Source organism: Mirounga leonina, unplaced genomic scaffold (genome assembly GCF_011800145.1).
Source record: "Mirounga leonina isolate KUSES-001 unplaced genomic scaffold, KU_Mleo_1.0 Mir_129, whole genome shotgun sequence".
Classification (NCBI taxonomy): domain Eukaryota; kingdom Metazoa; phylum Chordata; class Mammalia; order Carnivora; family Phocidae; genus Mirounga; species Mirounga leonina.
The window spans coordinates 69,826,334-69,839,418 of NW_023270323.1; the positions used below are offsets into that span (position 1 = coordinate 69,826,334).

A 13,085-nucleotide genomic window follows, 5' to 3' on the forward strand; every position below is an offset into this window, starting at 1 on the left:
TTAAGAAAAAATTAGCTCCTCTTTCCCCCAAATCAACTATAGTTCCACCATCAAGATAGCCATTATCAACATTTTGATATATTTTAGCCCCCTTATTTTTTAGAGGGGGAGGGGCAGAGGGTGAGGGAGAGAGAGAATCTTAAGCAGGCTCCATGCCCAGCACACAGCCCGATCCTCAGTCTCATGACTCTGAGATTGTGACCTCAGTGGAAACCAAGAGTCGGATGCTTAACCCACTGAGCCACTCAAGTGCCCTCTTTTAGCACCTTTTAAATGTATTTATAAAATACAATTATCATCAGATTGTAATACGCTCATTTCTGTATTTCTGACGTTAAAAGTAAAACATGTTCATTTAAAGCATTGGAAAGATAGAAAAAATGCAAGAGGGAGGGAATCACCTGTAATTCTTATCACTCAGAGGAGACTTACTAAAATTTTGCTTTATTGGGACGCCCAAGTGGCTCAGTCATTTAAGCGTCTGCCTTCCGCTCAGGTCATGTCCGGCTCCCTGCTCAGCGGGGAGCCTGCTTCTCCCTCTCCCTCTGCCTGCCACTCCCGCTGCTTGTGCTCTTTCTTTCTAACAAATAAATAAAATCTTTTTTTTTAATAAAAAAAATTGTATTTACTTAGAAGCATTCAGAATGTCAACAAAACAGCTGCAACTTTTTTTTTTTTTGCAATTACAGAGTGGTATTCAGTTAACAGAACAACAATTATTTCGTAGAAGCTGCATCAGAGACAACTGAAGATGAAAAACTACCATCCCCATATATAACTAATTTGTGCTGTGCACCAACAAGAACCTGCTTTAAATTTCCATGCCAATTTACAACCCCCATACTGTACCAGGCAAGGTTAGTGGCTATTGAAAATACCACCAGGACAGGGCTATCTAAAGATACATTCGGTAGTGTGTTAACTATACAAAAAAAGACACTGTACAGTTTAAAAACAAATCTTACACAGCCTTACATTTCAATTTTTTTCTTTAAAAGGAGTGAGTTGTGTACAGGGGGTTAAATGCTTTATAGACAAGAAAAAAAAAAACTGCCCTAGAACCAACTTATTCATCATCATCATCTTCTTCTTCATCTTCATCTTCTTCATCTTCCTCCTCCTCCTCATCCTCTTCATCTTCCTCATCTTCCTCCTCTTTCTTCTTTTTCTTGCTCTTTTCAGCCTTGACAACTCCCTTTTCTGCCGCATCAGGCTTTCCTTTAGCTCGGTATGCAGCAATATCCTTTTCATATTTTTCCTTCAGCTTAGCAGCCTTCTTTTCATAAGGCTGCTTGTCATCTGCAGCAGTGTTATTCCACATCTCTCCCAGTTTCTTTGCAACATCACCAATGGATAGGCCGGGATGTTCTCCTTTGATTTTTGGGCGATACTCAGAACAAAACAAGAAAAAGGCCGAAGGAGGCCTCTTGGGTGCATTGGGATCCTTGAAGTTCTTTTTTGTTTCCCCTTTAGGGGGGATATAAGTTTTCATTTCTCTTTCATAACGGGCCTTGTCCGCCTTTGCCATGTCTTCAAATTTTCCTTTCTCTTTAGCAGACATGGTCTTCCACCTTTCTGAGCACTTCTTAGAAAACTCTGAGAAGTTGACTGAAGCATCTGGGTGCTTCTTCTTATGCTCCTCTCAGCAAGTTTGCACAAAGAATGCATATGATGACATTTTGCCTCTCGGCTTCTTAGGATCTCCTTTGCCCATGTTTAATTATTTTCCTCAGCGAGGCACAGAGTCGCCCGGTGCCCGTCTGGCTCTCACTTGCCCCCGTGCTGTCTCTATGGAGCTCAATGTACGGCAATGGCTGTGAGAGCGGGAGCCAGACGCAGCCTATAAATAAAATCTTAAAAAAAAAAAGATTTTGCTTTATTTATTTCCAATCCTTCATATGCATTCTGTAAACATGGTGTGGATTATACTGTAAGTACAATTTTTTTTTAATGTTTTATTTATTCATGAGAGTCAGAGAGAGAGATAGACAGAGGCAGAGGCAGAGGGAGAAGCAGGCTCCCCGCTGAGCAGGGAGCCCGATGCGGGACTCGATCCCAGGACTCTGGGATCGTGACCTGAGCCGAAGGCAGAGGCTTAACCATCTGAGCCACCCAGGCGCCGCTGTAAGTACAATTTTGATCCTGCTTTTTTCAATTAACATTCTACCAGACCCATTTCTCCAGTGTCATTAAAACACTGTCCCTACCCTCAAAGATGCCTCCAGTCCTGTGGGAAAGGTGACTGTGGACCAAAGGGCAGTGTACAGAGAGAAACCAGAGGCAAAGCAGATGTACAAAACCAGGTTAGAATACAATTTTAGGATAAACATAAAATGGCTCTATGTGCAATTAGCACTGTTGCTCCTGATTATTTATAATCAAACATTTTTACCTTTAACAGCATTTTTAAAGATTTAAAATTTATTGCCTAAATTCTTTTAAAAAGCTATCTTATTAACAAATTTTTATAACTGTAAGAGCGATAGGTGAATGTAGTAAAATATTAAAACTGTACCAAAGGGTACATCTTTAAAAGGTATTTAACTGCTTCCCATCCCAGAACCCCTGCTCATAAATCTCTATTTTTATTCTAAAACATACTTTTTCTTTTTTTAACACAAAAGAGATATTTAACAAAGTATTCTTTTTTTAAAAAAAAAGATTTTTATTTATTTATTTGACAGAGAGAGACACAGTGAGAGCGGGAACACAAGCAGAGGGAGTGGGAGAGGGAGAAGCAGGCTTCCCACTGAGCAGGGAGCCCGATGTGGGACTCGATCCCAGGACCCTGGGATCAGGACCTGAGCTGAAGGCAGATGCTTAACGACTGAGCCACCCAGGCACCCCTTAACAAAGTATTCTTTACATTGTTTTTTAACTTAGAAAATCTTGGTTTCAGGGCACCTGGGTGGCTCAGTTGGTTAAGCGACTGCCTTCGGATCAGGTCATGATCCTGGAGTCCAGGGATCGAGTCCCGCATCGGGCTCCCTGCTCAGCGGGGTGTCTGCTTCTCCTTCTGACCCTCCCCCCCCCATGCTCTCATTCTCTCTCTCAAATAAATAAATAAAAATCTTTAAAAAAAAAAAAAGAAAATCTTGGTTTCATTCTATATTAGCAAACATAGATGTATCTTATGCTTTTTTAACAGATGCATTTTTTTTTTTTAAAGATTTTATTTATTTGAGAAAGAGAATGAGATAGAGAGAGAGCATGGGGGGGGTGGGTCAGAGGGAGAAGCAGACTCTCTGCTGAGCAGGGAGCCCGATGCAGGACTCGATCCCAGGACTCCAGGATCATGACCTGAGCTGAAGGCAGTCGCTTAACCAACTGAGCCACCCAGGCGCCCCAACAGATGCATATTTGTCCATTGAATGAATGTGCTATAATTTATTTATCTGATATCCAGTATCCTACCCAGGGACATCTAGTTGTTTCCAGTTTTGTTTTTGTTTTTTGTGTTTTTTTGTCATTATACAGAAAGTTTTATTATATCTTTGTGACAGACTTTTCTTTCCATATTGTTACAGGCTGCATTGTATTCCCCTAAAATTTTATATGTTGAAGCCCTAACCCTCAGTATCTCAGAATGTGACTATATTTGGAGATCAGGCCTTTAAAGAGGTAAATTACAATGAGATGGTTAGGGTGGGCCCTAATCCAATCTGACTGGTGTCCTTATATGAAAAGGAGATTAGGACATAGGCACAGAGGAAAGCCGCCCCCCCCCCCAACACTGAGAAGGTAGCCATAAGCAAGCCCTTGAGGGAGGCCTCTGAGGAAATCAAACATATTGACATCTCAATGTTGGACTTTCCGAAGAGTGAGAAAATAAATTTCTTTTGTGTAAACTGCCCAGTCTGTGGTATTTTGTTATGGTGGCCCTAGCAAACTAATAAACACAGTGACTCATCTATAATTATATAGTGAACACCAATGGGGAAATAGCATTCACTATTTAAATTTAAAAAAGAAAGGGTTTGGGGCAAACTGCAGGCCTATAGCTATTTCATTTTTTGAAGGCTATTTGCATATAAAATATCCTATAGGAAAATGAAAAAAAAAGAAAAAGAAGAAAAAGTAGCATCTGGGATTGCATTTCAAGTCTGGCTATCTTGTCTTTAACAATGCCATCACCCCTACTGAAACCTGTACTCCTAAATCAGCCTAGCCTGCTACAGCAAAATGTTGATTGGCTAGTTTGACTGACAGTGAGGATGAATTCTGGTACAGAGTTAGGACTGTTTTTCAACAGCAACATTCTTTCATTGCTTGTTTTCACAACTCACCCCCTATTGGGGAAAGTGCTGTGTCACTCACATAAACAGAGTTAAACGCCTTAGAATTGACTTTCCTTGGCCACTAATCCTTTCCAGGGCCCTCAAAACTAAGATTGGAAAATACTAGCGAGGAGGACTAATGTCATATTTTTAGGTCACCACGGAATGACTTGGCATCTCCGCCCCCCCCCCCCCCCCCCCCCCCGCCGTGGCATGCAATTTTTTAGAGAGAATGAGAGCAGGAAAGAAGGAACGAACCATCGATACACCAGGCACCAAACGATGTGGATTTTCATTGTTCACATGCCTATCCAGTCTCCTTGTGATTGCTGATAGCTAGATGGTCTGTTAGAACTTCTCTGTCATATATGAGAAGAAATCATAGGTGATTAAACCGACAACCTTGGCCTCAGTAACAGTTCCTGATCGATTGTAGTTGCAGCAACCTGTAATGACACTCCACTGATCAATGCCTTCTTTCTGGGGCTAAAGTTTAATGTAAATCAATCAATTTCTTCTGGTTATAGCAGGTAATTAATTGCTACATTACTCAGCATATGGAGCTAATGTTTTTTTTTTTTTTAAAGATTTTATTTATTTATTTGAGAGAGAAAGACTTGAGAGAGAGAGCACATGAGAGGGGGGAGGGTTGGGAGGGTCAGAGGGAGAAGCAGACTCCCCGCCGAGCAGGGAGCCCGATGCGGGACTCGATGCAGGACTCGATGCAGGACTCGATGCGGGACTCGATGCGGGACTCGATCCAGGGACTCCAGGATCATGACCTGAGCTGAAGGCAGTCGCTTAACCAACTGAGCCACCCAGGCACCCTATGGAGCTAATGTTAACAGCTTCCTTCAAAGGGAAGAATGACCCACAGGACTTATTTTTTATCACTATATTTCTTTCATTTTGTCATCTTAGACAAATACCCTGAGGTGGCCAGAGTCCAAAGGGGCTGTTATTACTGTTGAGCTGACTACAGAGCTTCGAATTCTAGGTTACAGCAAAACTGTGTCTGGATGGATTGTTGTTGTTGTTGCGAAACACTTATTTAATGTGCTTGCTTCTGGAGGTACATAGGTGAACAACACAGACACAAATAAGTATTGGGAGATAGAACATGCGTGTATTAAAATTTAGTTAAAATGAGGAAATTACAGAATACCAGGAATTTCCCTCATTTCTTCTTTCTTTTTTGTTTTTTAAAGATTTTTATTTTTAAGTAATCTCTACACCCAACAGGGGGCTCGAACCTACAACCCCAAGATCAAGAGTTGCATGCTCCACCGACTGAGCCAGCCAGGTACTCCTGTTCCTTTTTTTATTCAATGGCTTTTGAGTACTAACTGTATGACAGGCATTGTTCTAAGTGCTGAGCATAAGACAAAGTGCATGTTCTCATGGAACACATTTCTCCATATAACTGGTTCACCTGAGGTCTGATTCTATATTTTGAGACAGCTGAAGTGAAAGATCAGAATGAAGTAAAGAAATAGAGCGGAAGTAAGAAAATGTCTTCTGGGGGATAATAAAAAACGTAGAAGCAAAGCCCTAGTGAAAGAGCAGAGTTTAAAAGAAAGCAGAAAAGGGAAGAGGATAACAGATATTAAGGACCATATCTACATTCTATTAAGTGTTATTCCTTTTTTTTTTTTAAGATTTTATTTATTTGACAGAGAGAGAGAAGGTACAAGCAGGGGGAGTGGCAGGCAGAGGGACAGGGAGAAGCAGGCTTCCCCCACTGAGCAGGGAGCCTGATGTGGGGCTGGACCCCAGGACCCAAGCTGAAGGCAGATGCCCAACCAACTGAGTCACCCAGGCGTCCCTGTTTCTTTAGGACAGACTGTGCATAAACGACACCTCTGTACGCCACACAACTAATATAGTGCCTGGGAGGGTGTTACTGGACCTAGATTCATATGGCCAGATTATTCGGTTACTAATTTGTGGGATGCTAGGCAATTACCAGAATGTCTTCAAGACTTAGTTTCCTTTAGGACTACCTCACAAAGTTGTTTTATTTAATAATAACAGCTTACAGGCAGTACTTACTATGTGCCAGGTGCTAATATAAGCAATTCAAATATATGAACTCTCTTAATTCTCTTAACAGTGCCATAAGGAGGTATTTATCTTAGCTCAGACATATAGCTCAGCTATACTGAAGGTACCACAGACTGGATGAAACAACTGAAATTTATTTCTCATGGTTCTAGAGGTTGGAAATCCAAGATCAGGGTGCCAGCATGGTGAGTGCCCTCTTCAGGCTTGCAGACTGCCAATTTCCCCTTCTATTACATGGCGAAGGGAAGCATGCTCTAGCAACTCTTAGAAGGGCAACAATCCATCATGACTTCATCTAATCCTAATAACCTTCCAAAGGCCCACCTCCTTATACCATCACATGGTGAGGCAGGGGGTTCAACAAATGAATTTGAGTACACAAGCATTTAGTCCATAGCAGTTTTGTCCCCATTTTCTATATAAGGACACTGAGGCACAAAGACCTCATGTAGCTTATTCAAAGTCCTACAAACACTATCTGGCAAAACCAGGAATCTAACTTTATGTCCAGTCTGTGCATTAGAAATAAACAGATGCACTCTCCTGCAAGGTTCTCTCTCACCTTCGACTCCATCGATTTCTTGAATATTCATCAAACCCCTATGTTGTCATGGAACTATGATAGATAATAGGAATATAAGGAGTGAACAGAACATATTTGGTTCTTGCCCTCCTGCAGTTTATAGTCACTAAGCAAATAACCAGACACTTTCAGGCTCTTAGCCGTCCCTGTTTTCTCCCATTTCTCTATGAGTCCATTAGTCCTCCAGGCAACCGGTCTAGAGTTGGTCATGATTAGTGGAGCCCCTAACAGGGTCTCCCTAGGTCTCTTCGACAGCTGGGGGGGGGGGGGAGTTGACCTGTGGGAAGAGACTAACCTTTTTCTCGGCAGTGACCTTGCTTTTCTCCTTTCTCCCTGAGTCTCGGCTTAAAATGTTACTATGTGTACCAGGGTTCTTTCCCGCACTAACCTGTGATCATTCGCCCTTTCCCCCCACCACCTAAGGCCTTTCTGACATCCCTGACCTGGTGTTCCTGTGCTTGAGGTACATTCCTGCCTCCTGGATCCCCAGGGCACATTTTTCCTTCCTTCCTGGGAGGCTCCAGAATTCCACGCTGCCCTCCCCTCCGGCCTGCTCTGGACGAGATGGGGCCCTGCCCCCAGACCCTGCTCTGGACGAGATGGGGCCCTGCCCCCAGACCCTGCTCTGGACGAGATGGGGCCCTGCCCCCAGACTCAGGCTCGGCGCCCACCCAGAACACATGCGCCGCCAGGGTCCAGGCCGCTCACGCGGCACGGTTTCTCTGTGGGTCCTATGTTCTCAGAGCCTCAGTCCTGGTCCGTCCATTCGTTCGCCGCGGGCCTCTGACCAGCGGGCAGGGAAGTCGAGCCTGCCGCTCGGGAACGGCAGGGGGGCAAAGGGCGGTCTGGGAGAGCCCGGTGGGGCCAGAACAGCCACCCTGGCAGATGGGCGTCACAGTCCGCGGCGCCCAGGCGGAGGTCCCGGCCTGAGCGCGGCCATTGTGCGCGGCTGCCTCGGCCTCAAGGCCTGGTGGGCGTAGCGGCAGCGCCGAGAGCGCCCCCAAAGCGACAGCCCATCCCCTCAGATAATGTGTTTGATGTTGTGGAACAAATAGGGTAACGACTTGGTTTCTTTCCTCGGCAAGCGAAGGGGCCCAGGAACGGAAGGAGCGGAGGAGGTAGGTGAGAGCGCCGCCGCGAGCCCGGTCACGTGGGCCTCGGGGACCGCATGGCGGTGGCCCGCGCGTCCCCGCGTCGGGGCTGGCGGAGAAGGCCGGGCGCGCGCGCCGACGGGGCGGGCGCATGCGCAGGGGGGCGCGCCGCCTCTGCCCCGCGGCGAGGGTGTCTATGGAGAGGCGGCGGCCGCGGCTGCTGAGGCAGAGGCTGAGGCGGCGGCGATGGCGCCCTTCCCCGAGGAAGTGGACGTCTTCACCGCCCCACACTGGCGGATGAAGCAGCTGGTGGGGCTCTACTGCGACAAGGTAACGGTGTGCGGGGCCTCCCGCTCCGGGCAGCGCGGGCCGAGAGGAGGAGCGGGCCGGTCCCCGGGCGGCCTGGCCTGCGCCGCGCCCGCAGCCCCCGGGGCCGCGCCGCGCGGATTGCCGCCTGCGCAGCTGTCAGCGCTGCGCTCGCTCCCCCGCACCTTGTCGGGGCAGCCCGCGCCCCCACCCGGCCGGTGGCCCCGGACGTGCCCTCGGGGCCCGCGGCGCGGCTCTTGCCCGGCTGCGTGCCCCTGGCGGCGGGCCCCGCTCCCTGCGGCCGCGCTGGGCCTCCCGCCCCTGCCCCCGCCCCCTTAGGGAGGGGGGCTCCTTGGCGCCCCACCGACCTTCGGGGACCCCGGGCCGGCTACCTGCGCTGGGCTTCTCCTCCGCCTGGGGCGGCCCGTTTCTGCAGCTGTCCTCCTCCTCCCCCAGCACCGCCGCCCCTCATCCTGCTCCCGGCTGGTTTGGGGGCTCCCGAGTCTCTCTGCAAACAGCCATCCGTCCCTCCGAACCTCTGGCTTGGTTCCTGGCTCAGCTCAGCGGGCAGCTTCCCCCGCCCAGCTCGTTTTACGCCCCAGCTTTTCACCGGCTTGATTTGGACGAAAACCCAGGTTTCTTGGTCCAGGGATTGGAGAAGCTTCACTTTCATTTATGGTTATCTTTTTCCTTGCAACTTTGTCTTGGAGCGTTTATTTACTCGATGCAAATTTTGTTGTAAGACCGCTGCTCTCTGTTGGAATTCTTAACGTGGACTCGAATAAAAGGGACCTCGGAAAAAGTTGGTTTAACTGTGAGAACCTTTTTGGGCTGTTAACTGGTGCAGCATTAACTGAAAAAGCACTTTTCTGGAGATGGTGCAGGGCCTTTTTAATGATTTTAAAACAGTATTAAGCCGTCCACATTTTTATCAGTTTTACGTTGGGGGAAGTCCACATACATATCCCGAAAACTCCAGGCACTCGTGTTTCGTGTAGAACAGAGCCACGTAAAAAACATTTAAACAACCGTTGTTCAAGTATAGAAATCATCTTTGATGAATTTTCAGAAATTACACAACATTAAGCAGAACCACTGTTGAGAGAAAGGAGGGGTTCTTACAGCCCAGGGAGGCAGTTGCAGGATGCCCAGAGTGTTCAGTGCGAGGCCACATTCAAAACCAGCGCTTTAAAACGCACTCAGAACCATCCTTTTCCTCCCTCCATTTTGAAAATTAAAAAAGACCTGATTCAGATACAGGTTTAAACAAGACAGTGCAGGGCAGTGATTCTCAGCCTTGGTTGCTGACTAGAATCATCCTAAAGGCTGCTAAAAATCCCGATGCCCAAACCACTGAAAATCAGCCTCTCAGGGTGGGACCCAGACATCCAGTATAATTTAAAGTTCCTGAGGTGAGTCCAGTGTGCAGCCAAGGGCGAGAGCCATTTATCCAGGAGAAGCATAAGGAATGGGTAAGCCGTACGTTAAGCTGTGTAACCCTGAATTTTTTGAGTTAGATTGCTGTAGTGTTTTTACCTCCTCTGGCTTTTGAACTTAGTTATTCTGACAGTATTTATTAATTGCAGGAAATTAAAAAATGGGAGGCTTTTTACTTTCTCAAAATTGAAAAGGTAAAGTTAGTGAGGACTGATGGAATGGGAGGTCCTCTCTGCAGTTTAGCCTGGAGAGCACCTGAGATTGTTGCAGAAATTTTTGTGTATGTGTACACTTTCCTAGGGAGTTTGTGGCTTTCATCAAATGATTGTGACTCTTCCGTAATAGTTAAGTGTCACCCTTTTATTTAGTTATGTGATAGACGAACCAGCCTCATACAGTGCCATTTTAAAAAACAATACCTGGGATGCCTGGGTGGCTCAGTCGTTAAGCGTTAAGCGTCTGCCTTCGGCTCAGGTCGTGATCCCAGGGTTTTGGGATCCAGCCCCATGTCGGGCTCCCTGCTCAGTGGGAGGCCTGCTTCTCCCTCTCACTCCCCCTGCTTGTGTTCCCTTTCTTGCGGTCTCTCTCTCTGTCAAATAAATAAATTAAAATATAAAAATAAATAAATAAAAACAATACCTGAGTCTTCTTTTTAGTAAATGTTTCCTCTTGCAGTAATTAAGAAAGAAATTTCAGTTTGACATAGCATAAGTCAAAATTATCACTAATTCTTAATTATCACTAATTCTTAATTATAGTTAATGAGGTTGTTGTATATATTCATCAAGGAGATTAAAAGTCCAGTTTTCCAAACTGTGGATCAGAGACCAAGGTGATTTAGGGGAAAAAGAAAATGTATAGGAATTTTGCATCCAGATTTCTTCTTGATACTAATAGCTTGTGGAAATCTCTCCTAGGATGTCCTGTGGGAGCTAGGGTGGAGAAATAAGTGTTAAATGCTGGCTGAATAATCTTAAAGGACTATTTTTTTAATTCATTTGTCATCTCAAGTTTTGCCTTCACCATCTTTCGGTTGTAAAGACCATGGATATTCAACCCAAATAGCATACAGTAGAACTTTATAAAATGAGAACTAGTTTTGGTATTCAAACTAAAGAGATACCAGGTATGTTTTTTCACTTTATTCTAAGTGTTGACTCTGAATGTCCAGTAATTGTAAAGTGGTCAGTTTTCTTTCCAGTATCAAACTTTTCAAGTACAATATATTTTAGAAGCATCCATGTATTTACTAGCATCAGCTCAATCATTTATATGCTTAGATTAGTTTACTTAGAATAATTTATTCTTGTAGGCCATTTTATTTTTTTAATTTAATGTTTTTTTAAAGATTTATTTGTTTATTTATTTGACAGAGACACAGTGAGAGAGGGAACACAAGCAGGGGGAGTGGGACAGGGAGAAGCAGGCTTCCCGTGGAGCAGGGAGCCCGATGTGGGGCTCAATCCCAGGACCCTGAGATCATGAACCGAGCTGAAGGCAGATGCTCAACGATTGAGCCACCCAGGCGCCCCTCTTGTAGGCCATTTTAAATATTGCTGTGTAATACCTAATTTAATCCTTTGCTCTCGGATTTCGTCTTATATAAAGCTTTATGGAAAGATTTTTCACTGTTACCCGAACAGTCCTTGGAGGTAGGTAAAGGAAGGGGTATTTCAGTTTATTAGCTGGGGACTTGTAGGCCTAGATTAGCTAGACCCAGTTTACATCAGCAGTTAGTTATAGATCCAGATGGAAACCCAAGTCAGGATCTTGATTTCTAGTTTAATTTTCTTTGTATGAAACCAGAGTAGTTTCTGAAAAACTTCTTTGGTTAACCGTCTGTTAAGAAATCTTTTTCTAATTCACTGACCTTCCAAATTGGGATGATTTTAATGAACATTTCATTGGATGACATCCTTTTTCCAGTTTACTCCAATTCTTCAGTCTTTCCTCTTGTCCTCAAAATTAATTCTGCCAGTAAGTGTGGAGTCTATAGTGTCTGTCGGCCCTGTGTTGTATCAGTAGCTTGCATTGGCGATGCGAGATGTGGAATTTACAATCTTGTATTTGTGCTAAGGTGGAAATCCAAATGCAGTATAGTGGGACGGAGGGAAGTGTACAGTTAGGTGTACATTAAAGTGTCAGGAGTGGTCTTAACGATCTTGAGCTGAGTTCTGAGAATAAAGTAGGTGGTGGTTTTAAGGATGTGTATAATACAGAGATTCCTAGACTTATATATAAGCCAGTTATAAAAGTTTGAAGTGGTGGAGGCTTTTATGGAGTGCCCAAGTTTTTCAGGTAAGGATATTAAAAGTGCCATTTGGCTATCATTTTTTTTTTTTTTTTAAAGACTTTATTTTTTTGACAGAGAGAGAGACAGCGAGAGAGGGAACACAAGCAGGGGGAGGGGGAGAGGGAGAAGCAGGCTTCCCGCAGAGCAGGGAGCCCGACGCGGGGCTCGATCCCAGGACCCTGGGATCATGACCTGAGCCGAAGGCAGACGCTTAGTGACTGAGCCACCCAGGCGCCCCTTGGCTATCATTTTATAAATAAAGGACATTTTATGACAGAAGTTTAGGAGGGAAATAAGCTCATAATAATTGGAATAGATTATTTTAAAAAATTGAACAAGTATAGCTTTATGAAGACTTTAGTTTTCCTTTTTTTCCTCTTTCTGCATACTTAGAAAAACTCTTGTTGACAGGCATTGGGAAGGTTGGTTTATTAGAGAGAATACTGAATTGAAAACTAGGAGAGGAAGGAAAAGGGAATTTAATGAGTTCTTACTACATGCTTACGTTATTTCTTTTAATCCTCACAAGAGCCCCATGAGACAAGTATTATCCATCATTTAAAGATGGGGAAACAGACTTACTTGTTAAGTAACTTACCCAACTCAACTAGTAATTAAGAGAGCCTGAATTTTAATTATAGGATCCCCCCCCACTTCCGAAGCCCATGTTTTTTTGTATTACCTTACTGGTTCTGCTGCTTATTACTTGTTACATGATTTTATTCAGAACATTTCACCTTTGGGCCATAGTTGTTTTCTATCTGTATAGTTAGTTTGACCAGACAGTTAATTGAGGTTTCTTTATTGAGTATAAACCTTCCTTGATTGAATCAAAGCATTGTTTGGCTGAGTAGATAAAAAGTAAAATTTATTTGGGGCAATAGTGTTTGGGTTTTTGTTGTACTATTTTTCATATCTGTTTAATCTATTTAGTCTTCAAGTCGCACAATTTTTTGAGTCAGTTTGAAGCCAGGCTGTAAGATTTTAGGTTGTAGAGTGTCTGAGACAGAAAGTTAGTTATAAATCTTTTTAAA

The 13,085-nt window shown here is 44.6% G+C and overlaps 2 protein-coding genes across 2 annotated transcripts in view; one reads left to right on the top strand and one right to left on the bottom strand.

Moving 5' to 3' along the window:
- Positions 1-599: 599 nt before the first annotated feature.
- LOC118010693 (high mobility group protein B1-like) lies at positions 600-1,837 on the bottom strand. The gene has a single exon (XM_035005269.1). The coding sequence runs from the start codon at positions 1,559-1,561 to the stop codon at positions 1,067-1,069; it is 495 nt and encodes a 164-aa protein (XP_034861160.1). The 5' UTR covers positions 1,562-1,837; the 3' UTR covers positions 600-1,066.
- Positions 1,838-8,165: 6,328 nt separating this feature from the next.
- The window catches only part of FBXL5 (F-box and leucine rich repeat protein 5), a 47,206-nt gene continuing 42,286 nt past the window's right edge, over positions 8,166-13,085 (top strand). Inside the window, exon 1 of the mRNA XM_035005277.1 lies at positions 8,166-8,345. Within this exon, the coding sequence (XP_034861168.1) occupies positions 8,262-8,345 (84 nt within the window). The 5' untranslated portion in view covers positions 8,166-8,261. The remainder of the gene's footprint in view (positions 8,346-13,085) is intronic.

Bases quoted from the DNA above. Each gene is read 5' to 3' on its own strand.
- LOC118010693 (XM_035005269.1), bottom strand. From the start codon at position 1,561: ATGTCTGCTAAAGAGAAAGGAAAATTTGAAGACATGGCAAAGGCGGAC.